The sequence below is a fragment of the Squalius cephalus genome (assembly GCF_949319135.1).
Source record: "Squalius cephalus genome assembly, chromosome: 22".
Taxonomy (NCBI): domain Eukaryota; kingdom Metazoa; phylum Chordata; class Actinopteri; order Cypriniformes; family Leuciscidae; genus Squalius; species Squalius cephalus.
This window is the reverse complement of record NC_137143.1, coordinates 18,619,781-18,647,627: the sequence shown is the minus strand read 5'-3', so window position 1 is coordinate 18,647,627 and position 27,847 is coordinate 18,619,781. Positions and strand designations below refer to the sequence as shown.

Here is a 27,847-nt window from a genome sequence, read left to right as displayed (position 1 = left end):
TTTGCAAGGAGACAACAGGCGTGGGTGGGGTGTGTTCTGGCAGATGACTCACTCAAAGCAAAGGTGCTTCAGAACCTGTCTAACTAGAGTCTAACTAGTTTTAGATAAGCTGACCACACCCTCTCAGGTCTGTCAGAAACAAACACATGCTCATGACACCTTGGTGATGAGTTAAAGCTGAAAAACAATACACAACTTTTCAAATCTGAACAGATTTAGGCATCATTTTCTTGCCAAGTTATGATTGTTAAAACTGGGCATCGTACACTATTGATCTGATGATCACACACTACTTTTGGAAGTCTTTCCAAACACAACAAACTTGCGTGGAAACATGCGCCTTGCTGCTAGGAGACGAATGACAAATGAAGACAAAAGGTGTTCTATGCCGGCTCAAAATATCAAACAAGTTTGATATCCTGTGATTGGATGGAATCCAGGATATATATAAAAAAATGCAAATAAATAATTAATCAGTGTGTCCACAATATGCTATTTTCTGTTAAATCTGTCAACTCAAAACTGCAGAATGGCTCTGACTTTCGCCAACTAGCATCAACTTTTCCAGACTGTAAATTGGCAAAAATTTGGGCACATTTTTTTTTATGTATTCCAGCCTTAAAGTCAGCATGAAATCAAAACCTACCTATTTTTTATGGAATATTGTTGTATTTATTATAAATTATTTACCTGTGCACAACCTTTTTTTTCTAATTCATGCGCCTTTGTAATCTTTAATAAAAAATAACTTCCTCTCCCCCTTGAAACGACATGACACTTCCTGTGTTTTTTGGCGCGAGGGCGGGACAACCTGTCACTCACATGACATCACGGGCAAAAACAAACTACAACCATCCATATTAATCAATAGCCAATGGACAAAATGAAGTCCCTTCCTACTTTTTGTCTTGTTCGAGAAGCTGTTTTACTCAGATATGCATCACAATAGAGAAAAAAAGAATATAGCAACTTACATGCTTACTTTAAGTCTCTCTCATTATAGTTTGATTAACGATCAACTATAACATCATGAAATAACTAAAACTTAACGATTTAATTGTTTTAATTGTTTTGGGTTTTTTTTTTGGCTAAATTTTGCCAAAAAAAAAAAAAAAATTGCACCATTAGATTATTGTATGACATACAAAATACTTTTGTTAGAGTAAAATCACACTTAACAGCAATGTACTTCAAGAAACAACTAAGTTGTAAACAACCCGAGTTATGATTTTGTAGAATCAATGTGGTAAGAATTAGTGAATGATTTAGAGGTAATGTAGTGAATGATTAACAAATCGAGTGAACTTCTCTAACTGCATATATGTATCTAAATATATGTATTAAGGCTAAAAAACATGGATGAACTTGATATTCATCATTTAAGGTCGATTTTTTCTCTCAGTGGAAAGTTTAAATTCAGGACTCAAGGCCTTGTGCTTGTATATAGTGACACTGATTTCACTTTAATAATTATTTGTTTTAATTAAGTGTAAAACATCTTTAACAAGAGGTTGACTGTGTAAGGTTGAGTAATTTAGCTCAGTTTTAGCTATACAGATCAAGGCCTAGCTCCTCTTTTAGTCCACAATCCTGCCACAGCCTGTCTGTACTGAACAAAAGACATTTACTCAGGAAACGTGTCAGCCAATCAGCTGCTGCCTTTTATCCTGCCTCTGAAAACCAGCCAATCAGGGAACTGCTTTCATAGCTGTTATCAGAATGTTGGCTTGGCTGGCTTGGAGAGCCGAGACTGCTGTGTAGAGAGAGAGAGAGAGGGAGGGCTGTCCTCCATGTTTTAATAAGCATTGACATTACCCACTGTTTTAAGCCATGCATCCACAGAGGTAAGAGATTTTTCATTGCTTATATGCTTTTTACACTACCTGTTAATGCTAATGGTTGAATTATGTTATGCAGAAATACTGGATTTTCTGAGAGACAGGGGACAAAAACCTGTCCCAACTCCAAAGAGCTGGATCCTGGCAGGCAGAGGCAACTCAGAAATCACACTCACACTGTGTTTTAGTCTCCAGGATCGCATGACTGACCTGTGCTATCTCTGTGACCAAAATGGCCTCTTCTGTTCTCTGTCCTAGTAATGTTTCTCAAGAGTAGGAGAGGAGCACAGTCGTGTCAGGTTGTGTCACAGGCCAGGCCTCTCAAAATGGAAGGCCCTGAGGAGCAGACAGTGCTGGCTGTGAGAGGAAACGCACATGTAGAATGGCTGAGTTTTGGCTCAGGTTGCAAGTTAAAGCAACACTATTCAATGGCTGACATAATGCTGAATGTGCATTTTGCTCAGGATATAGGCCTAATTCGCATAAGCATACAGCAGATTGATTTCACTGACAGAGTTATCGGATCTGAAATAGAAGAAACTCTCTTTTCTATAAATAGATGCACATAGATGGTGAATTAGGCTTGTGTTTGACTTTCTAAGTTAAATACAGGCTTCTGTCTGTTTACTCGGGTTGTAAAGAGTCAGTACAGGCCAGGCATTTTATCAAAACTTAGTTGTGGTATGAGTTGGCAGCCATTTCAGACAGACTTCCTTTTTCAGCTGCGCAACCACAAAGACTGTATTTGTGTCTGTGTGTGAATATAAGCGTTTTACTTAATGTGGCTTCATTAATATTACGTTTGAATTCAGCATTTTAAATATTTCTTTTGGATGGCATGTATTTGGAGACTGTATTTATTATAGCAAGGGTCTGATCAGAAGGTCATAGCAAGGGACTCCGGACTAGTGGTGTTTTTCCACAACCATAATATCAAAGTGAGGTGATTTTAGTTTTTAATCTGCTGTAGCAGTCATTGTCTGCAAGTAAAAACCTGTGAGTTTCACAGTTTGTATGTTAAAGTGATTAAACATGATTGTCTGTCGGGTTCACCTGTCTGATTGACAGTGCATATGTGCATATGATTTCCTAAAATATGTTTGAGCTTATACTTCTAGAAATGTGATTTTATCTTTTGTTTCTGAGATTTCTGGGGGATGGATGAGTTTTATGTGTCAAAAATAAAGAAGCAGATGATTATTACTACAGGAAAATAAGAAAACTAATTATTTGAATCATGGGTATCAACAATTTAAAATTAATTTATTATTATTATTAGCTGTAGACAAATTTATATTTAAAATTAATTTATTACTATTATTAGCTCTAGACAAATAAGTCAAATACTATATAATTACATATATCATCAGGAATTATTCATTCATATGAATATGAGTTGTACCACATGACATTTTACAACCTGAACTAACTAAGGTCTGATGTGACCTTGACACACAGTCATAAAGGGTCTGTAGGAGTCATCTCTATGACATCATTTCCTGTTTTTATCATCATCATCATCACTGCTGTTGTTTTAGAAAAAACTATATATTAATAAAACTTTTATTTCTTCATCTATTTTTGATAAACCATGCTCATTATAGGTTTATTCAAGTTATTATATGTATAAATGGTATTTTTAATGTGTATTTGTCGGGGGAAAACACCCCCAAAACAATAGATCCAGACAGAAAAATGAGCATCATCATGTCATTGATCCTATTACAACATTACTGTGCAAATTGAAAATATTTTTAGATGGTTCATGAGCTCATTTTGGCAGGCGGCTGACTGTAAGTAATCTCAAGCAGCTAAATGGGAGAACATAAGGAGTATTCCCAAGACCTGCAATTTAACATGACTCCGATTACATTTTCCAGCCTTTTCTTTGTCTCATGGTGTTAAAAAAGGCCCTTACTGCATTCCTGTGAGTCGCTCATTTGTCAAATCTCCATCCGGCTCTTACTTAACACGGCAAGGAGAGAGAATGTGATCAAAATGGTCGCCCTTAGTAGTGACTTCAGGAGGGGGAGGAGGATAAAACCATCTGACATGTTTGTCCGAAACATCTACGTCCCGTGTTCATTCACACCGGTAGATTTCAGAGTAGAAGATGAGTATTTTCCTGGTAAATGGCAGCAGCAGCAGCAGCCCTCCCTGCATTGCAGCAGTGTATCAGAGCAGAGAGAGGGGAGCAGGGAGAGCCTGTGTGGCACACACAACGCCAGCCGCCCAATCACGCGCCTCCGTGTGGCTCTCAAACCAATCGGCAGCACACAGCTGAGGTTAAAGATTGACAATCGCTCTGAGAGCAGCAGGGAGAGCAAGGCCCTTCTGGAAAATTCTGCACCCATCTTTGTCTCATCCCTCACTGCCTTTAAATCTGAAAAAAGCCCATTTAAAAGGCTCAGCCTGAAGAATCTGTGTACTGTGCCTGTAAAGAAAAAGGTATGCTGTTATTATATGTCAGTTTTTAGATGGAGAATCATACAATGCTAGTGGGATTGCGTGTTTTTTGGGGGGAGGAAGCTTGTATTTTAAGTGTATACGTGTTTCTGTGATTGTATTTAGCCATTTTTAACTCATGTGTTCGGGTTTTTGCTTGTGTAAGAGGAACTGGATTCTGCTGTGGGTGGGGAGTGGATGGTGCATGCAGGTTGGACGTGAGGAGGCCAAGATGGCAAGAGCTCATGCTCTACAGATGTTTGCCTTGTGCATGCTGTCAACACACCCCCTCCCCATCTGCATCTCTGAAGGATGGGGGTGCAGGACATATCGCTGCCACATCAGTGCAAACGCATGAGAACAGACCTTGTGACTGTCAATAACAGTGTGATTTTTGTTTTTGATCATCCTGAGGTTTGTTCTAGGAGGATGTGCTCCGTTCTTCTGTTCATGAACGAAATATGGTGGGCGTGTGTGATAATGACCCGAGCATCAGGAGAGAAAAGGGGCCTTTTTAAAACCGTTCAGGCTGCAAAATGACTGAGATGGAAAGCATTATGTCGCATGGAAAGTCTCAAGTCTACGTGCTGCATCCAAAATTGGAATTGAGGTTTAGCGTTGGCATCAACCGACGCTATGTCTTATGAGTTATGGACCATTGTTCTGATGTGCACGTCACATTCAGATGGCGTTTATTGGAATTTCGAATAGAAAATTCTCTCTTGGCAGTGAGAGGCAGCCATCTTGGCGCTACCTTTGCCAGCATTGTAACTAAACTGTGTTTGGAGAAAAGCACATTATTATTATCCAGAATGGAAACTGCTTTGCCTTTTTGTATATGTTTACATAAAATGTGATGTTTTATCCCATGCCACTTGTTATCGAAACCATCAGGAAAGGCCACAGCTGATTTGTTTTGTTTTTTGCTAGTATCAAATGCTCATTTGTATATTTGGACTTACACCTGCCTCATGAAGTTTCATGCTTATTCTTAATGTTTAGTTTCTTCAACAATACCAATTATGTAACACTACGTTACAGATACCTGTAAGTTTCGCATTTTGGAGTCAGATTAGCATTTGTCCGTAGCTAGCGGGCCCTTGGAGTGGAGAATAAGCATATTGTGTTGACTCTGAAGGAGGCCCTGCTGTGAATCTGACGTCAAAGGGCTCTTTCACTGTGAACTTCCTTCTCTTCTGCTCTTCTCTTCTCTTCAAGCTGTGGAAATAAAGCCTGAATTCAGTGAATTACTTTATGAAGGCATTTGCTTGCTTGGTGTTTGGTAAAATGGTGAAGTTAGGTTAGATTTAGATTAGCTTCATGATTGCTAAAACAAAACAGTCCGCCTGAAGGTGAAAAATTAATAATTTGTGTAAAAAAGTTTTTTTGTTTGTTTGTTTTTTAAACAGAAACGAATGATATCAGAAATACAGGTGCCACTATGACAAAACAGCAGGTGTAGGTGTAAAATGGAGATTTAATATCATTAATTTATTTTCATTGTGGCAGTTTGGCTGAAGGAGAAGAGAAGGAGTCAGATGCAATTGAAGGGATGGAAATTGCAACACGATCCAAGGGTGAGAATTGTCCTTGATGTGATGAGTGTGCCTCATTTATTTCCACATTCAAGTGTGAAAACAGTGCAAAAGTGTCAGCTTCCATATTTGTTGATGTTTTGATGTCTTTCAGTATGGTTTAGTTTTGTACATTTTTTTACTCTACGTTTACATCAGTAATTTGTCCCATTGCTGTGCAGTCTCTGATCAAGGTCCAGCGGAAAGGACCGTTCCTAAGCGCAAGGTTTCCAGCCCCCCTCACTCCTCAAACGGACACTCCCCTTCCGAATCCTCCTCCAGTCCTGTGAAAAAGAAGAAAAAACCAGGAGCCGTCAATAGCAGTAAAGATCAGGTGCAACTTTCGCTCCCCATACAAGCCCTTGTTCAGTCCTGCATGTCAGTCATTCACTAATTTCAGTGTCCGTCTGTTTTATTTCTTTCTTTATTGTATTTATTGTATTTTGGGTGGCCTCTTTGTGGTGATGCACTGCAAGATTTTATGGTATTCATCATTACCATCATCCTGTACTTTTTACGATATTGTCATTATAGGGCCACTTGTTTTTCTGCTGTTTTAGCTGAAAAGAATTTAAATCTGATTGTCAAACTGTGTTTTAGGACCCCTGTAAACAAGTCTACCGCTCACAAATAATAAAATCAGAAGACTACCAGACTGACTCTAATCGAATATATTAGCAAGATGGATTACCTGGGTGATTTTTGGCCACTTGGTCAAATAATAGAAATGTGTCTGTTACAAAATCTACTAACAGCCTTGTCAATTAATATTGCTTTTTTCTGTTCAAATATTTTGTTAAATAAATATTTAATTGATTTTAGTCATTTTCATATCAAATCATATCAAATCATATCAAATCAATTAATGTCAAATCATATCACTCAATAAAAAAATATCTAGGCCTCTATTTAAAGGGTTAGTTCATCCCAAAATGAAAATTATCCCATAATTTACTCACCCTCAAGGTATTATGACTTTTGGAGTTATATTAAAAAATATCCTGGCCCTTCCAAGCTTTGTAATGGGAGTAAATGGTAACTTGGATTTTGAAGCCCAAAAAAGCGCATCCAACAAGTGCATTGAAAACATAAAATCAAATAGTAATTATATTTAATAAGTCATTTTCTCTTTTTTAGCAATAAGTAGCAATTTTCTAATTAAGTGTCAGATGCAGAGTACATTATATTTTACATTAGGATTTAGAAGAGAAATCTTATTTAAAAAAATAACTTTTATAAAGATTTGAATAATAATAATAATAATATATTTATACATAGCCATTATAATTCATAAACTACTACTACTACTACTAATATATTTACATATTTATACAAAGGCAAAGCCACGTCTGAAGGACATGAATGACTGATGTCCTCAAAATGAAATAATTAAATTAATAATTCAGAAGGTCAGTTTAATATGGCTGTTATAGTGTATCAATATATTAATATATTCCTGTGTTCTTGTTTTATTTGTAAACTGTTGGTATATGTTGAACATTAGCTTTTTTAATGATGTGGCCATTGCATCACGCTGTTTTTCAGCATCTCACACCATGAGCGCTTTGCTCAACAGCAAATGTATGCAAACAGACCATCCTTAATGTCAAGCCCTGGTCTCTGCAATTGATAAACCCTCTTGATTCGACCGCTACCTGCGTTTTTGCAGGGTATCCAAACACGTGCCATCTTTGACAGTGACATTCATTTTCACAAACAACCTAAGGTCCTCGTCTTTAGTTTTATGAGACGGATAATGAGCTCAGCCAAACAAATGCAAGGCAGGTGGCTTTCATGCAAGCTAAGCAGAAATGTGTATCCAGGGACAGACTATGATTCATGTTGATGCAGCTGCAATGAATTATTAGACCTAAGCTTGTTTCTGCCTCTGACAAGGATGCATTTACCTTCATGTTACAGATTGAAATGCCATTAATTCAGTGCCCATTTATCTACATTTGCTCTCCTCTGTCCTTCCATGCCACACCCTGATTGATAACCTTTGTGCCTGTTGGTTTTGTCTTGTTACTTTTAATACCCGTGTTTTGAAACCCCGACCCTCTGTTTCTCTCGCCCGCATTCCAGTCAGAACTAAGACATGGTCCCTTTTACTATGTGAAGCAGCCCGCACTCACCACAGACCCTGTTGATGTTGTACCGCAGGACGGGCGGAATGACTTCTACTGCTGGGTGTGCCACCGCGAGGGTCAGGTGCTCTGCTGTGAGCTCTGCCCGCGCGTCTACCACGCTAAGTGCCTCAAACTGGCTGCAGAGCCTGAAGGAGACTGGTTCTGCCCTGAATGTGAGGTACTGGCTCACGTGGCTTCACTTTGTCTAAAACAAATCAACTTAACAATGCAGATTTTTAGTCATTTATAAATATTTTTAAAAAAAATGTTTTATTTAATTTAATTTTTTCCAAAGGCCAATTATAATATAAAAAGTCACAATTTGTAATTGCCTGGTAATTTTCCACCCTTTTGAAGTAAACATGATTTTGCTACTGACATCTATACTGTAAAGAAATAGAATTTTTTTGTTTTTTGTGATATAGAAACATCTCTTTAATATTTGCATTTAAAGTCCCCCTGTGGTGAAAATCAAGCTTTTGATGTTGCTTATATGTCTACGTGGTGTTTTTAATATGCTTTAAGACAAACCATGTGCAAATTCATGTCAACACCATTGCTGAGTTTTTTTCTTAAAACTGCAGTGAACCAAAGGCAGTCTCAAAAACACGGTTTGAAATCGTTGGTGTTTCTGACGTCACACAAACTACCTTGTAACCAATCAGGTCAACGTGTGATCGTCAACGAGTGGATCTCTGAGCTGGTGTGAGTGAGTGGAGGCGGGGCTAATTTGCATATTCATAGAACCGCGTATACTAAATGAGGCAAGGGTGTAGAGTTACATTCAAGCTATTTTAAGGCATGACAAAAAAAATTCAAGGAAAAAATGTTTCACTATGTAATTTTGGTGCTCAAAGGTGAGTTTTAAGGGATAAAATGATTGACTACGGGGGGACTTTAAAGAAAGCTTTAAAGTAAGCATGAAACGGAAGATGCAATTTTTCTCTATTTTGTTCTCTATTGTTATTGTGACGTATATCCGAGTGAAACGGCTTCTCGAACAAGAAAAAATGTAGGGTGGGACTTGAGTTTGTCCATTGGGAATTGATTGGATCATTGGATGGTTGTGGTTTGCTATTGCTGTGATCTCATGTCAGTGTCATGAGCAGACACATCATTAGAGAAGAGATGTGCTGCAAGAGGGAGGGGAAGTTATTTTGATTAAAGATTACGGCGAGGACACTTGAATTTTAAAAATATAATGATGTGCAATGATGTGGATAAATAATTTATTCTAATAATCCTGCAATATTCCAGAAAAAAAATAAGAATTCTCCATTTTGATTTCATGTTGAGTTTAAGCATTTCTCTCTTTTCTTTACAGAAAATAACAGTTGCAGAGTGCATAGAGACCCAGAGTAAAGCTATGACGATGCTCACATTGGACCAGCTGTCTTTCCTGCTGAAGTTTGCTCTCCAAAAGATGAAGCAGCCAGGTGTAAGTTTCATGACTTTTGATGGTCCTCCTTCAGCAAATCCAGGATTTAGTTAACATTAGAGTGTTGTGCCTAGATCTAGTGCAAAAACAAAGCAATGGTGCAAAATGGTAACATTTTCCCACTTTTTTTAACATTGTATACTGCCATATGAAATGAGAGTCTCAAATGAAAGTCCCCTTCCACATAGAACAGGCATAGACACAAGACTCATTCAGCACACCTGAAACACTTGATGAGCGTCTCAATGGTGCTCTTTAGTGTTGCTTTCACATCACAATTTGGTTTGTTTGGTTGGGTTAAAATAGTTGTTCTACACAGCAGGCCAACACAAGTGCTAAAGTTTTGATTTTGAAAAAAATCTTGATAAAAATATGGAAAAAATGGAAGCTGTGAAATTCATTGCTGTGTTTCCATTATTACAGGATGACATATTGGTATAATGGCATATCATTTATAACATATATTTCATTAAGTCACATTTATTTGTATAGTGCTTTTTACAATACATATTTTTTCAAAGCAGCTTCACAGAAAATGTATGTTTCTACTTTACAATTAATAGTAATCTGTTATCAGGTGACTGTGTCAAACTAATGTCCATATTGCAGAAGTTTACAGTTCTAAGACAATACAGATCATGCAGTTAGCGAACATCATGTATTAATTTAAGCAAAAACAATGAGTACGGTAAAGCATGGTTACATGTTGTGATAATGATTACAATATATGGAACATTTGGCAATTTTGTATGTTGATTCAGAATTGGCATCTTCTGAAGTCCTCACAGTGGTTGGCGTCATCTCTTCACAGGTGTTAGGTCTTCTGAAATCTTCGTAAGAACCTGGATCCAAACTGGATCTGGTGTAATCTGGAGAAAAATTAGCGCAGCTACTGTTTATAACATTTCAAGCAAAAGATAATCATGTGCTTTTGATCAGATATAACTGGTATACAAGGTTATGCAATGTATTATGTGAATGCTTGGCTATAGAGATGTGTCTTTAATCTAGTTTTAAATTAGGAGAGTGTGTCTAAGCCCTAAACATTATCAGGATGGCAATTCCAGAGTATAGGAGCTAAATGTGAACATGCTCTCCCTCCTTTTGTGGACTTAGATATCCTATACATACTAGTGACATACTACTAAAAGTTTTGTGTCCTTAAAGAGTGGGATGGATTGTAGGGCGATAGAAGATTGGTGAAATACACAGGAACTAAACCATACAGGGCCTTATAAGTCTGTAGCAATATTTTGTAATCAATATGAAACTTAATAGGTAACCAGTGTAGAGATGATACAATTTTCTCGATCTGGTAACAACTAGCAGCTGCATTTTGGACTTAGTGGAGTTTGTTTATTGAGGATGCAGGACAGTCACCTATGGATGCATTACAGTTATCCAGTCTAAAGGTCATGAATGCATGAATTAGCTTTTCTGCATCAGAAACAGACAACATGTTCTGTAGCTTGGCAATGTTTCGATGGAGGATGGAAGAAGGCTGTTTTTGTAACATGCAAAATCTGATTTTCAAAAGACAAGTTGCTGTCTAATATAAAACCCAGATCTTTAGGATGAAGCAACACTAGATACTTCTAGATGCAAATTGTATTTTAAGGGCTTCTGTGTATAGGTTTTTGGGTCCAATAAGTAAAATCTGTCTTATCTAAATGTAATAGTAGAAAATGACTGGTCATCCAAACTTTTCTATCTTTAACACACTCTGTCAAGTTGGATAATTCAGAAATTTCATCTGTTCTAGGTTAAATATATAAGTGAGTATCAGCAGCATAACAATGAAAACTAATCCCATGTTTTAAAATAGCAGAGGGCCTAAAACAGACCCTTGCAGCACTCCAGTCCATGCTTTACTGGTGTTAAATTAGATCATTTCCTATTTACATAAACAAAATGGTAACTGTCAGACATGTTGGATCTGAACAACTTTAATGGCTGTCCATTACATCATTAAGTGATATAATGTTAATATACCATGCTACTTGAACTATCAAAATCTCAATATGCTTTTTACCTTAAAATGTACAGATAACCACCATAGGTGACACAATAGAAAGCCACACAATGAATTAGAGTTCATCATAAATGGCCAATACACTAGACAGCGAACTGGGTCATACGCTCAAAGACAAAACACCAACAGGATAACACACATGACTTAAAAATGCACTAAATAACAGAAAATGTAACAGAACACCCCAATGTAGATTACTAATAGCAAAAATAAGAAACCCAAAAATGATTTATGCAAACTATCATGTCATGCAGGGACTGCTGGGAATATCCCTTTACTGTTTTTTTTAACCATAAATGATATGGTAATAAATTGTTTTTACTTTAAAAAATCATACATTTTGCTGTATTTTCAAGTAAAATTACTGCGATATTAAACCAATTACAATTATTAACTTAGTTAACTAATTAAGAGATTTTAACTGCACCATTTTGCGTGTTTATTTATTATTTCAATCATTTTTACAGTGTACAAAAAACAGTGAAACACCCTTAAAGTGCTATCCCAGATCATGGAGCAGTTTTCTTTCAAAACAGAACAAAGCTCATTTATCTTCTCCCCTTCTCCAAGCTTCTTAACTGAGAAAGACTTTTAATTGGGAAAACAAACAGAAATCACCTAGCTATATTCCCCACCTTTTTTTGTCCCCTACTTCTCCAATATATTTGGAGTCTTCATGTCGTATCAGTCATATTGTATTACTACCTTGGCCTGTAGTCTAAATGGTGAAGTTGGTGGAGGTGATAAAGTGAAAGATGATCTGCTCAATACCAGTCATGCAAAGACACTGTTGGCATTATTGCATTTTAGACAAAATGTTTCTTAAAGGGGCAGTTCATTTACTCACCCTGATGTTGTTCAAAAAAGACTTTCTGAAACACAAAATTAGATGTTTATGCTGATCTTCTATCTCTACAGATATCTGTACTGTGAAAGTGAATTGGGACCAGAGGCTGTTAAGCTCCAAAAAAGCACCATAGAAGCATCAAGCAAACGTTGTCCGAAGAATTCATACACTACACCTTTTGAAACCATATGATAGCTTTTTGTGAGAAATAGACCAAATTTTTTATCTTTAAAAAACAAAAACATGTCTGATATCCATGGTCACCATTGACTTTCATTGTATAAAGAACAGCTTGGATATTCTGCTAAATATTTCTTTTTGTGTTCCATGGAAGAAAGAAAGTCATTCAGTTATCAAAACATATGAAGATGAATAAATTATTTAAATTTTGGAGTGAACTATACTTAAATACTAAAATGTCTCTCTTTTTCCCCCCAGACGGAGCCATTTCAGAAGCCGGTGTCATTGGAACAGCATCCTGATTATGCAGAGTATATATTTCATCCCATGGATCTCTGCACTTTAGAAAAGGTGAAAGTGAAGCATTTGATCCTGAAAAATCAACCTTGTCAAATCTTAGGAATGTATAATATCTGGCATGTTATGAAAGGCTTTCATTAGTGTGTTCTCTTTTTGCTCCTATTCAGAATATCAAAAAGAAAATGTACGGCTCCACTGAGGCTTTCCTTGCTGATGTGAAGTGGATTTTGCACAATTGTATCATTTATAATGGAGGTTGGTTGCTAACAGTTTCACAGAATTGTCAAATTTGTTTCTGCTGAGGTTTAATATTAAAACTAACTGTTTCCATCTGTTTTTTTCTCAGGCAACCATAAACTTACAGCAACGGCTAAAGTTATTGTAAAAATCTGCGAGCATGAAGTATGTATTGTAAATTATAAGAATTATAAGCAAAAACAAGCATATCATTTGTTCAGTCCCAGTTTTTTTAACCACCAATTATCTTTCAGATGAATGAGATCGAAGTCTGTCCAGAGTGCTATCTCTCTGCATGCCAGAAAAGGGACAACTGGTTTTGTGAACCATGTGTGAGTGTCTTACACTAAAAAAAAAATTGAATTCCTTCTTCACATAGTAACCAGTGTGAGTTACCCATCTGTTCATGAAATATGTGTGTGCATCAGAGCAACCCCCACCCTCTGGTCTGGGCCAAGCTGAAGGGATTCCCATTTTGGCCTGCCAAAGCTCTTCGAGACAAAGATGGACAGGTGGATGCACGGTTCTTTGGGCAGCACGACAGGTGAGGAACCTTTGAACCACATATTAACCATCCATTATGTGGCAAAATGTCAATCAAAAACTTAATTTGCTTAATCTTAATCTGAGTTTTTAGTCCTAATCAGAAGTGAGTGTCAACAGTGTTGCATAATTGCACATTGACAGCTCATTCAAATGTTTTTTTCCATAAAAATTGTTTTTCCATAGAAATAGATGTCACTAAGCTTGATTTTCAATGTGGATTTTTGTTGCAATTTTAGATATTAGTTGTTGCAGCCCTACATTTCTCCAAAAATCCACTTCTGAGAAAATCTGAAAATCTATTTATTAAACAAATATGTACGTTTTGATTGGCTATGATTGATATCGTGCTGCATTTCAATTTAGGCGAATACAGAAAAATTACTTGACATTTCACATAATTTATAGATATAGTTAACAGTTGGGGGTTGAGTGTAACTTCACTGTTGTATTTTATTCTAACTCATTTGTTTTAATATACAGGGCCTGGGTTCCTATTAACAACTGCTACCTCATGTCCAAAGAGATTCCCTTCTCTGTGAAAAAGACCAAGAGCATCTTCAACAGTGCCATGCAGGAGATGGAAGTGTATGTTGAAAACATCCGCAAAAAATTTGGAGTTTTTAATTACGCCCCATTCCGCACACCTTACACACCAGACAACCAGTTCCAGATGCTCCTGGACCCGGGAAATCCTGGCGCTGGCTCTATCAAACCTGAAAAACTTGAGAAGATCAAGTTCAGCTTTGATGTGACGGCATCTCCTAAGTTGCTCGTGGGCAAAAGCATGTTGTCCACTGGGAGCGTAGGGGGCGGGACAGGAAGACGAATCTCATTGACGGATATGCCTCGTTCACCAATGAGCACTAACTCCTCTGCCCATACGGGATCTGATGGAGAACAGGAGACTCCAGAGAAAGGTCATGCTAGAGCGGCCCTGCCCCATTATAGCACTGGAGAGGAGTCACTGGATTGCACTGGTATATATAAGATTAAAACATGCATACTGCTGCTTTGCATATGTATGGTCTACTTGTGAAATATATTGAAAAGGGCTTTTGAAGGTATAGAAGAGATCAGAAGCAACCTGCCAAAAACATGTAATGCTATAGTTTTAGATTAGATTAGATAATAGCTATAGCTATTAGTTTTTAAATTGAATATTGTTATAATAGTATTTAAACATAGCGGTATGTTTTATTAAAGCTCAGATCTACTCTTGCAGGATCGTCTACCCCTCCTAAAGCAGGTCTCACAGGCAACACCTTAGAAAGCCCTAAACCCTTCCACTCACCAGCTCCCAGCACCCTGGTTAAACAGGAGAAGACCCCCACCACTGGCAGCATCCTCAACCTCAACCTTGGTAAACCTCCATCAGTTGATTTTATTTATTTTCTTTTAAAAAAATAAGCAAATTTATTTTCTGAAACTACACTACCTCTCAAAAGTGTGGGGTTTAAATGTTTTTGAAATAAGTTTTTTATGCTCACCAAGATGCACTGTGATGGTAAAGGCCCTTGCACACTGAGTCCGAAATTCGCGTCCAAAATTTTTGCACGTTAAAAAATGAATACGACCTCACGTTATGTCAATCACACTTGTACACTGCCTCCGAAACTTTCGGCCGTCAAAAAAAAAAATCGAATCGGGTTCGATTTTCTGCGTTTTTCGCATCCGTAACAAGGGTTTGAATGGTGTTTTGACAGTTTAGAGCCACAGAATGACGGATACGAAAAAACGCATGCGAAAATTTCGGATTCAGTGTGCAAGGACCTTAACACTGAATTTTCTCCAGTCTTCATTGTTATTCCAAGGAAAAAATATTTACTAAACAGGGCAAATTAGCGTGAGAGCGCAATTCCAAAAAATCACCAATGGGAGTGGCATGTTCTGCAAACGCTACCTTCTAAGAGCAGTGCAAAATAGTGTCTGGTTTAACACATGCTTATTTTGGGTGGTAAATAATGGCGCAAATACAAGTAAATTCACTAGCGCAAACCTTAGTAAAAAGTACAAGTAAATCACCTTTCATGGTTCATTTAAAAACTCTCCTCCCATAAATTTTGAGTCTGAAATAGAAACTCCTACAAATGGATATACAATAAGGTCAGCCGCAAAAATAACTGTGTCCATGCCTTTTCAGCCCTAATCTTTCACGCCGTGTCTTTAGTAAATCTTGACAGTAGTTTTTTCATTCCAAAAGAGGGTTTGCGCTAGTACAAGCTGTTAGTAAATATGGAAGCTTGTTTCCGCCACAAAATAAAACATTTTAAAAGATAATTGCGACTTTTTATCTCACAATTGCGAGTTTGTGACTTTATTTCTCAGAATTGCGAGATATAAAGTCAGAATTGCATGAAATAGTCGCAATTGCGTGTTATAAAGTCAGAATTGCGAGATATAAAGTCAGAATTGCGTGAAATAAAGTCGCAATTGCGTGTTATAAAGTCAGAATTGCGAGATATAAACTCGCGATTGCGTGTTATAAAGTCAGAATTGCGTGTTATAAAGTCAGAATTCTGACTTTTTTTCTCGCAATTGCGACTTTATATCACGCAATTCTGACTTTATAACACATAATTGCGAGTTTACATCTCGCAATTCTGACATCTTTTCTCAGAATTGTGAGATATAAAGTCCAATTCTAAGGAAAAAAAAGATGGATTTTTTTTTTACCTCAGAATAGTTTGTATCTCACAATTCTGACTTTATAACACGCAATTGCGACTTTATATCATGCAATTCTGACTTTATATCTCGCAATTGCGACTTTATTTCTCAGAATTGCGACTATATATCCCAATTGTGACTTTATTTCTCAGAATTGCGACTTTATATCTCGCAATTGCGACTTTATTTCTCAGCATTGCGACTTTATATCTCGCAATTGCGACTTTATATCTCGTAATTGCGACTTTATTTCTCAAGAATTACGACTTTATTTCTCACAATTCTGACTTCATATCTCGCAATTCTGAGAAAAAAAGTTACAATTCTGACTTGATATATCGCAATTGTGAGAAAAAAAGTCAGAATTGTGAGATAAAAAGTCGCTATTATTATTATTTATTTATTATTCAGTGGCGGAAACAAGCTTCCATAAAATCTGGCACATAGTCTTTCTAAATCATCCTAGATCTTATTTATACAAAATATTCTGTACCTCAAGAAAGACTTGTGAATTAAGAATTGGTAAACTCTTTAATTCAGCCTTTATGCTTTTATATGCTCATAATGCCTTGTGATCTCTTTCAGATCGTAGTAAGGCAGAGATGGACCTGAAGGAGCTGAGTGAAAGTGTCCAGCAACAACAGCAGCAGGGGGCTCAGCCCTCCCTCACCTCTCCAAAGAGACAAATCAGAAGCCGTTTCCAACTCAACCTGGACAAGACCATAGAGAGCTGCAAAGCACAGCTGGGTCAGTTCAGAAACACAAAAGCCATTTTCACACTTCCAATTGACGTAAAATTGCAGTGGCAATGGCTTTCAGTGTTTTATTCACATTGATGCCATTCACACACCATTATCAAAATTCCGTTAAACATTTTATTTTATTAGAAATTTAGAAAAAAAAAAAGAAAAAAAACTTTTTTTTTGACTAATTATGCCTATTTATTCCCTGTTAATTAGAATACGGTTCTGATTAACTCAATACACCTTTGGGAATATCTAATAGTTTTTACAATAGAACTTTTGATTTCTCAAGATAATATTTAAATACATTTATAATGAAACTGTTGTCAAAAAAATTTGGTACAAAGATTCTTGGATTTAAAAAAAAAAAAAATGTTATTCCTGTTCTCACCAGTCAGTTAGTTACACTCTGACTCTGACAGTCATTTATTTTACAATGCCTTTTTTTTTATGAAGAAATTGATAGTGAATGTGTTATTACTATTCTGAAGGTTAAACATTTGCTCTGTCTCACAGGTATAGATGAAATATCTGAGGATGTAGAACACAGCGATTCAGAAGAATCCGACAAGTCTGACTCAAGCGACAGTGAATACGGCAGCGACGATGAACAAAAATCCAAGAGTGGCCAAGACTGCAAAAACTCAGCTGATGATAAAAATGAGAAAGAGCCACCCAAGAAAAAGTCAAAACCATCGGCTGCTTCTGGTAAGGACAAAGACAGCAGCACAGAGTCTGCTGCTACGGCCAGTACAGCAACCAAAGGAGAAATCAGCCAAAAAAGCACCTCCAACCCTATAGCTAAAGACAAACCAGGTATGGACTCAGAGGAAGAACCTCCTGAGAAACAGAAAGGAGCTCAAGTATCCTCAGATTCCAGAGAGAAACCCAAGAACAGCTCTGAGGAGGCCGGGCAGCCGCCATCTGTGGATGTAGACATGGACTCAGATTCTGAGAGGGAGCTGGTCATTGATTTGGGGGAAGAGCAGGCAGGGAAGGAGAGGAAGAGGAACAGGAAAGATTCAGCCGCTGTCACCGCACTCAAAGAGCCCACAGCCTCCAAAACTGAAGGTCAGATTCCCTATATGAATCAGTGTCAATAAAGCATAGGACTGCCAACCGTTCCATTTAATACGGAATCTTTTTGTATTTAAGAGGCAGAGGCAGGGGTAGAGGCAGTAGTGTAGTCTATGGCAGAGGTCTTCACCCCTGCTCCTGGGGACCCATTGTCCTGCAAAATTTATTTCAAACCTGTTTCAGCTCACCTGCCTGTGTATTTCCAAGCGATCCTGAAGAACTTGTTTTGCGGTGGGTCCAGTGGATCCCGAGGAGCAGGGTTGAAGACCTTTGGTCTAGGCTAGAGTATACGCAAGCATTGGCCGCATAACCATCTAGTTTAAAAGAGATTTTGCCAATGCCCAACCTGAATATGAGAGACCATACGTATATCAATGTCCATTCATGGAAGGCTTTAAGATCAGCATGAAAATTGTAATAGTCTGTTCTTCTCTATTGTGACGTATATCGGAGTGACATGGCTCGAACAAGAAAAAAACCTGCTGGTTTCAACCAATGGATGTGGGAGTACTGGTGAACCAGCAAGATCAGCACTATACCAGCCATAGCCAGAATAAACCAGCCTGGACCATTATGGAATGCATGCTGGTTTATGCTTGATTTTTCAGCAAGGAATATAGGGCAGGTCTTGATTTTGTCCAGTGGGAATTGATTGGATCATTGGATTGCTGTGGTTTGCTATTGCTGTGATGTCATGTGAGTGACAGGTTGTCCTTCCCTCACGGCGATAAACACGTCATCAAAGAAGAAATGTCACTGCAAGAGGGAGGGAAATTGGTTGATTGACATGAAATTGGAAATTGGTATGATTAGGCTAAAGATTACGAGGACACATGATTTTTTTTAATTTTATTTCGATGTGCATGGATAAATCATTCATAATAAATACTGATATATTCTATAGTATATATAAAATAATTGTCAATTCTGATTTCATGGTGACTTTGAACTTGGGCCTCATTATTGTTAGTCTTTTTTCACAGAAACACAAAATTACCACACACACAAAAAAAGTCTCATAGGCAGCCCACAGGCCTACTAATAATTTCTCTGACATTTTTATTCATAACGTTACATGGTTGCAACATTTTAGTTCTAATTTTTAAATGCCATTGTTTAAAAAATGCTTTATTGACAGATCTCAAAGACATTCGGTTGCTGACATGAACACATTTGTTTTGCTTCTAAAAAGATTTATATATTATATATAAATAATATATAATTTTTATATAATATATTAATCTTTAAAGAAAAACAAATGTGTTCATGTCTGAGATTCATTTTTGCTATACTATACATTTTATATAACTGCAGACACTGAAATGACACTGTGTAGAGTATATTCTTAAAGTGTCCCTTTTATACTTATTTTCATATAAAGAAAATAACTAAGATTGTTGGCAACCCAATAGAGCAGTTAATAATACTATTAACCCAGCTTCTTTAAATTAAGAAAACTTCTAGAAACCTCTATTACACCTTACCATTTGCCATTTGACAAGTTTCCGGGCGTCAAGTAATTTTTCTTTTCACACTGAATCAGTTCATTGCTTCGTGGTGATCGAGATCACACAACCTGCCGAACACTACTTGTTTTAGCTCAGTAACAATATTATCAGACACTTTCTCTCACAAAATAAATTAAAATCTCATCGGTAAGCGAAAACTTTTTTTAATTGATTTTGATGGTCGCCATTTCGCTGTCAGTCAGATATTTGTTATGGTGTTCACGTTACTCACTCTAGATTACTCGCGGGATCTCGCGACATCCCGCGAAAAGGAGTGTGTCATCATCATCAACAACAACACAATTTATTTCTGCCATAATTTTCCCGTCATGTCTGAAATATATTATATTGCTGCTCTGTACTTGTTGTGGAAGTCCCAAATACGGAGGAAAGCCAAACGCCGACGTGTCTGGGTTCACAGCACCATCCAGAGGCGCACTCAACTCGGTGAATCTCACCGTCTTCACCATAGACTGTAAAAAATAGGTCTTTTTAGGTCTTTCGAATTTTCCGCTCGAGTTGAATTTTTCCACTTGCGCTGAAGACGCGATTGAGGCGATTATCGAGCTTTCGCGGCAAACGCGTCGCCCAATTCGCGTCATTCGCAAAAATTCTCTCAGAGAGTTTAAGTTTTAATGTTATTGTAATATTGTTGTAGTGTTCGTTTGTTTGCTAAGCCGATTGTGTTGTACGTTATAGTAAACGTTTTCTTTGCTGACGTTGAAAGATAATAAAATTGTAAAATAATTTAAGCTCAAATCAATATATGTCCATGTAAGTTATGTTGTTTACTGAGTAGCCGTGTAATAAGTAATTGATAACTATTTGAACCACTGTAACTGGACAAAAACAAACTATTAATAAACGAGCAAATGTCTTGTTAAAAAGTTATGTTTAACGGAGTAGAAATTAAGTGATATATTGCTTGACAGTTTATAGTGTTTTAATTGGTGTTTAGGCCTATAGTGTTGTTGTTGTTGTTTTTTTAGAATCATTGAGATACTATTATAGTTTTTAATAATATTTTGAATTTTGTTTTTATTTTTATGTCAAGTAGCCTAATGAAAATGTTTAGTGGTAATGTTTTAGTTTACTATAATAATAGCCCTGTCTGTCTCATGCTGAATGTTTTTCTTTGACTGCAGGTAAAGCCACTCCAATTTCAAGTACTCTCACCCAGCCTCAGAACTCAGCGGTCCTTTCCTCCTCCCCAACTATTAAAGACCCATCTCAGTCCCCAATGTCCGCTCCACTTAACATAATACCCCTCACAGCAGCTCCGACCAGCACTGCTCTGACCTCCTCCACCCTCCCCATCACCACTCCCTCCACCGCCAACAGTTCCTCACCCATCTCCGCCAGCACAGTAAAGAAACAGCGGCCCTTACTTCCCAGAGAGACCGTACCTGTGGTTCAGCGGGCCGTCGTCTGGAACCCCACTACCAAGTTTCAGACGTCCTCTCAAAAGTGGCACATGCAGAAGGTGCATAGGCAGCAGCAGGGCCAAGCGCAACCGGCCACGCAGGCTCAGGTGTTAACACAGGTGCAGCACAGCCAACAGCCGCAGCAGCAAGCGCAGGTCTCCTCATCCTCGTCGGGACAACAGCCTTCATCCAGCACCAGATACCAAACACGACAGGCTGTGAAAGGTATTCAGTTCAACACGATTAAATAAAGAATGAACATACTATAAATGTCATATATATATATATATATATATATATATATATATATATATATATATATATATATATATATATATATATATATTCTTTTTTTTAAAGTCTTTTTTAACATTATAAACTACCGTTCAAAAGTTTGGGATGAGTGCGAATTTTATTTTTTGGGAAAGAAGTTAATTCTATTATTCAGCAAGGATGCATTAAATTGATCAAAAGTGACTGTAAAGACATTTATAATGTTGCAAAAGCTTTCTATTTCAAATAGCCTAAATGCTGTTCTTTTGAACTTCCTATTCATCAAAGAATCCTAAAAAATTGTACACAAATATTTTCAACATTGATAATAATAATAATAAAATGTTTCTGTTTCAAATAATTGCTGTTCATTTAACTCTCTATCTTGCATGTTTTTACTGTATTTTTGATCCAAAAAATTCAGCCTAGGTGAGCATAAGAGACTTCTTTCAAAAACATTTTGTTAAAAAATGTATTCCAAACTTTTGGCCGGCAGGAGCTTTTGGTGTGATCTGCACCACATATATGAAAATATGACATTAAACATGTACAATTTGCTCATTTTTATAAAGTTACACTGTCCACCCGCGACACCAGCAGCATCTCTCTTGCCTCCCATGAGCCCACTGAGTTTTAACAGACCCCCTAAAGCATGCTGTGGGTTTGGTGGGGATTAATGAAAAATGAATGGGGAAAAAGTAATTTGAGCGGAGGCAGTGTCTGCAACGCATTATGTTTGGCTATTGCGCTGTTCAAATGCAATGTTAATGCATTATTATGAAAAGTGTTATATTTGTTGGTGTGTTTAAATCCAGCTGTGCAGCAGAAAGACACCCCAAACACCACCTCCACCTCTGCAGTCACCCTGGTGACCAGCACACCGGTATCGGCCACCGTGATGGCAGGAGCCACTGTCAGCTCTTCCTCTTCATCATCAACTTCCACAACCGGAGACTTCCAGATCCCCACCACATCTGCAGATGTAGCGGCAGACATAGCCAAGTACACTAACAAAGTGAGATCGCTGATAGAAATGGGGGTTGAAAACAACATCATTGGATAAAAAACATTTTAATTGATCCATAAATGTAATTATTTATGTGTCTGACATATTATTTATGTTTTTGAACTATTAATAGATCATGGATGCAATTAAAGGTACGATGACTGAGATATATAATGACCTTTCCAAGAGTACGTCGGGAAACACAATAGCTGAGGTTTGTATTTGTTAAGTAAATCTGGAGAAGAGCAAAACACTATTGGTGAATTATTTAACAACTTGAGGATATGAATAAAACAACCTTTCTACCCTGTTACAGATTAGACGGTTGCGAATTGAAATTGAAAAACTGCAGTGGCTACATCAACAAGAGTTATCAGAGATGAAACACAATTTAGGTATGTAATTTTCTAATACACTCTTAAAATTAACGGTTCTTTATTGGCATCTATGGTTCCATGAAGAACTTCTACCACCCATGGAACCTTTTCTATTCAACAAAGGGTTATTTATAGTGGAAAAGGGTTATTTAGATCACTGTTCACTGAAAGGTTCACAAAAGAACAAAAATTGTTCTTCTATGGCATTGCTGCGAAAACCAGTTTAGAACCTTTATTTTTAAAAATGTAATAATAATAGTTCATTTAACTTGTGGATGCACCAATGATAAAATTCTGACCTATACTGATAAGCTGATAATTCATTTTATGTCATCGTCTCAAACCTGTAAATGGCTAATATTAAAATTCTGTTTTTTTATATATATAACTTAAAAATAAAACAACAAAAACTAAAGCCAATTATTTGTGATGCCAGAAATCAAAAGGGAATTTAGCCATTACATTATAGCCTACAGTATGACAAATAGATATTCATTTTCTGATTTGCATTTTGTTTATATATGTATTCACATGATTTTTCAATGTCTTCCTAGCGATAAATTGAAAATGAATAATATTAATATTGTACCAATGTACTCAGAGCTAACCATGGCAGAGATGAGGCAGAGTCTTGAGCAGGAGCGAGAGCGAATCGTGACGGAGGTCAAGAAGCAGATGGAGGTGGAGAAACAGCAGGCTGTGGATGAAACAAAAAAGAAGCAGTGGTGTGCAAACTGCAGAAAGGAAGCCATTTTCTACTGTTGCTGGAACACCAGCTACTGCGACTATCCCTGCCAACAAGCACACTGGCCTGAGCACATGAAGTCATGCACACAGTCTGGTAAGACATAGTATGAGGCTCAGAACTCCAACAGAACTTTCATTGGTAATAAATAAATACAATGCGTTTACACTATACAAACACTACAAAATATCATAATTTACTAGTGTAAATATGTTTATGTCTGTCGGGTCATATATTATAAATGTCCTAATATGTATGTTCTTGTGGCCATGAGTTATGCGTAAACAAACCTACGTGACCATAGCAACCTGGGATTATCAGAAATGTATATTATTAATAAATTAATGTTTTATTTTAAATTGAAAAGTGCAGAAATGAGAAATTATTATATTAACCTACTATTACAGGCTATTTTAGGTATTTGCGCAATGTTGGCTATAGACAGCATTTGAATGAAGTTTGTTATAATCAATAAATGTAAAAAAAAAAAAAAAAAAAGAACTTAAAATAATATAGGCCTACAAGAAAACATTTTAAATCTATTCACCGATCGTTTCTTTTTTATTTAATATTTGTATATTATTATTATTATTGTTTTTTTTTATGTATTTGCTTTATTTCCCCCTTAATTCCATGTATCTCTTTACCTAATTAACGTTCTGTATATTATGTTACTTATGTTTTGTAAATAATGTAAATACCCCATCATGCCAATAAAGGTTTGACTTTATGACTGTATTTTTTTAGGCTTGTGATACGCCTGTTTTTATTTACAAATGTAGAATAGGCTTGTGCCCGTGACAGCATTCGAATGATGTTAAGAATATTTAAGATATAAAAAAAGGAGAACAAATATTAATTTCTTTCCAAAGTATTTTAAATCCATTCACTGATATGTAGGTTATCTTACTTTTGTCAAATATTTGTAAATAAGCTATTATTTTATTTTCCGATTGATCTCATTATCTCTTTACCCAATTAATGCTCTGTATAGGCTAATCTAATAGGCCTATTTACATAGCCTATGTTTTGTAAATACTGTAAATTCCCGACAGTAATGCCAATAAAGCTTTGATTCAATATGCTTAATTTATGTGGGTGCACATATGGGAATTTTACAAGAAGTCCACTTTACGGGAATTTATCATATGGTATTTCATTTCATTTCATTTCACTATAGGTGTCTAGAATAATATTAATCGAAAAATATTCAATAAAAGACATGATCAGTGTATGGATTTAAAAGGCTGTGGGATAGGATGGATAAAAAAATAAATATTGTAGGCCTATATTAATTAATGTTCTTACATAATCTTTTAGCATTCATTGATAATAAACTTATCAATGATAAGTTTATTATCTTTGTCTGTAGGCAACATCACGCACAATATAATATAATAGTAGTGTAGTGAATTGAATCATTTCTTAAGTCTGCACTTTTTTGTTCAAATAACTTAATTCACTTAATTCAAAATAAAACATTAATTTATTAATACTTTAATTTCTGATAATCCCAGATTGATATGGTCATGTAGGTTTGTTTACGCATTACACTTGTGGCCACGAGAAATAGATGTCATTCCCTCAACATAAGAAGTTGTCGGCACAAGAAAATTATCTCGTTACCTTGACAACTTGGCCACAACATATTATCACGTTCCCACAAGTTAACATGTCGTGGCCACGGCAAAACTATGTGAACCGAACATGTCCCTCCAGGTCACGATACTGGCACAATGTCTGTGAAACACATAGACAGTATATAAACGGTGAAACACGATGTTCTGCAGACAGAAAGCTGCTCCAGACAGCACTAGTACCGCATGGAGTTCTCTTTCACACTTGAACGGACAGAAACACAAAATTATGTCGTAATGGCCGTTACTGGCGGGCAACATTGTAAGCAATGAGTTAAAAAGTCTTAAATGACCGTTAATAGTTGTGAGAATATCGGAAGCATGATAGATCCGCTTCATGTGAGTCAGTTCTTAAAGTGACAGCAGCCTAATAAACTCTCATTAAAGGGATAGTTCACCTTTAAATGAAAATTAAGTCATCATTTACTGACCCTGGTGTTGTTTTAATGCCGTATGCTCTTCTTTCTTTTATGGACCACAAAAGGAGAATTTCTTTTTAAAAGTCCCTCTCACTCTTGTCCATATAATGGCAGTGAATAGCAACCAGCATCAAGCTTTTTAAAAAAAGACGCAAAAGTATCACAGAATGGTCCCATGCGAGATGTGCCATATATTTGTGTTCTGGGGTATACGATAGGGTTTAGTGTAACAATTTTAATGTATTATTCAACACACAGCTGCACAACTTGCAAATGTCGGCTAGCTGTGAACTGAAGACCAACTGCCAAGTTCAAGAATTTTGATTAAAAATACATTAAATTTCGTTTTGTTTTTACTAAACCTTATCATATACCCCCAGAACACTTGGAATATATAACAAGTGTCGCATGGGAACATGATCAGTGTCACATGATCCTTCAGAAATCAGTCTAATGTGCTCAAGAAATATTTCTTAATTTCAATGTTGAAAACAGATGTGCTGCTCATTATTTTTTTGAAATAGTAGCATTTATTTGAAATAGAAATGTATTGTGACAATGTCTTTACTGTTACTTTTGATCAATTTAAAGCATTCAAAACACATGTGTGTGTATGTGTGTATATACATATGTATGTATGCGTATGTGTGTGTGTACATGACTTGACTTATTAATAAGTATATGCAATGACTTGTCAATATGTGAATTCCAGCAACATCATCACAGCAAGAACAAGAGTCAGAAGGCAGCACAGATGTTACTCCCAAAGCTCCTGGGCAGCCGAACAATGGACCCAACTCACCTAGAGAGACTGTATCCGCTACACCTGCAGACAAAGACAGTGAAGCAGATAAAGCTAAGGACAATGTCACTATCACTATGTCCTAGCTCACATGTAAAAAAAAAAAAAAAAACATACACTACAACAGCACTTATGTTTGTACAGCTGTACATAGATGTTGTCAAATTCTTCACTACAAAAACTCTTTCAACTAACGTTTGTCTTGCCTGATTGTGCTTATGTGGGTTTTTTTTTTCTGTTATGACTATGTCTGAATGTTCCAAAACTAAGACACAAAGACCATCCAAGCATTTCCTGCTGTAGGATTGAGAGGGTTGTCCGATTGCTCTGTTGAGTTTGATTGTAACAGAATGACCAGTTTATTTCTTTTTCTTTCAAATCTTGTGGGTATGTGGGGTCTGATAACTTGAGTTCATATTTTTAATGTTGCCAAAATTATATTTATAATATTTCAGAACACCTGATTTGCAGGTATAATCTTAAAAGAATGAGTAACATCATTCACTTTAAAAATGGTTACAGCGACATGTTTTTTTATTTTATTTCCAAGTCCAAAAAATAGTACAAAATGTGGTTATTTTTTATTTTTTGTATTTTTAAGAAAAGTCTGTGCTGTATTTATTGGAATATCTTATTTATGCTAATTTATCAAAAGAACATTTGGTTATATAAAACCTAAGAGACTACATTATATATTGTCCATACATCGCTAAGACGAGTTTAAACACTGTTTCACAAATTATTACTACTTTATCTTTGTTCGATTTTGTGTGTCCATGAAAAGGAGAAGGTTGAAACATGTTGTAAAACTGTATTATCAATAGATACGAGTGAGCATTATACATGTGAGGTTCTGTTCATTTGGTTTCCTGTAATATATCTTAAATGCCTTCAGTTTTTTGTTTAGTCCATTCACCTGATCCTGTTGATGTTATTTTGTTTCTGTAGGATCTCATTGGCTCTCTTTTTATTTACGTTAACCTTTAACAGTTGAAACGTACGTTTACGTTACACAGTTGCAAGATAGTGTTAGGCCAGTGATGATTGACAGATTTTGTCATGCCTATATTGTTGGTGTCAAAGAATTACTTGCCTTTAAAATGGATTTGCCTTGAAGATACTTTTAGACAAGTAATTTATGCTTCCTTCTTGATCTTTCAAAAACACCTGATTACTTTGTATTTAAACATTGGAGAACCTTTATTATTGGTTTTGTTTAAATTAACTTTTAATATCCTTGGTAACTGGACTGTAACTTCACACCAACACAGTTGATTAAGAAAGTACTTGATTAATACTTTTTTTTTGTTAGTTATAATTTTGCATATAGCATTCATTTTGATGCTGTATTCTCAATGTTCAAAAAGAACAAATTCTTATGAACCCATAAGATACTGTGTCTATGAACCACAAACATTCCTCTGTTATGCTATTAATAGTGCATAAATATGTTATTCCAAAACATGTACAGAAAAGGAGAGCGGTCAAGAAGAACAGATAAATGTTTACATATTGTATATAAATAAAGATCTGGTGGTCTAAATTGTAATTAATAGTTTTTGTATGGTGCAAGTGAATTAAAGAGAACACCTATGTAAATGTT

General features: G+C 36.4%; 1 protein-coding gene across 6 annotated transcripts; it reads left to right on the top strand.

Annotated features, from left to right (window-relative positions):
• On the top strand, positions 1-27,847 carry zmynd8 (zinc finger, MYND-type containing 8). Of its 6 annotated transcripts, none has more exons than XM_079857572.1 (20): positions 1-63; positions 5,793-5,860; positions 6,040-6,191; positions 7,943-8,164; positions 9,311-9,424; positions 12,742-12,834; positions 12,951-13,038; positions 13,130-13,185; positions 13,275-13,352; positions 13,449-13,564; positions 14,047-14,543; positions 14,789-14,926; positions 16,819-16,980; positions 17,493-18,047; positions 20,707-21,210; positions 22,074-22,273; positions 22,398-22,478; positions 22,581-22,659; positions 23,243-23,482; positions 26,155-27,847. In XM_079857572.1, exons 1-20 carry the CDS (start codon positions 44-46, stop codon positions 26,328-26,330), a joined length of 3,639 nt encoding a protein of 1,212 aa, XP_079713698.1. In that variant the 5' UTR covers positions 1-43; the 3' UTR covers positions 26,331-27,847. The 6 variants fall into 6 exon arrangements, with proteins under 6 accessions (XP_079713698.1, XP_079713701.1, XP_079713699.1 ...); XM_079857575.1 differs by lacking the exon at positions 1-63 and adding an exon at positions 1,739-1,844 and having other exon boundaries at positions 8,021-8,164; XM_079857573.1 differs by lacking the exon at positions 1-63 and adding an exon at positions 1,739-1,844.

What these genes read in the sequence shown, in the direction of transcription:
- zmynd8 (XM_079857572.1), top strand. Translation starts at nt 44, where the DNA reads ATGACTCACTCAAAGCAAAG. An exon ending in ATGACTCACTCAAAGCAAAG is followed by an intron (nt 64 to 5,792) that starts GTGCTTCAGAAC and finishes TCATTGTGGCAG; the next exon opens with TTTGGCTGAAGGAGAAGAGA. An exon ending in TTCTTTGGGCAGCACGACAG is followed by an intron (nt 13,565 to 14,046) that starts GTGAGGAACCTT and finishes TTTAATATACAG; the next exon opens with GGCCTGGGTTCCTATTAACA.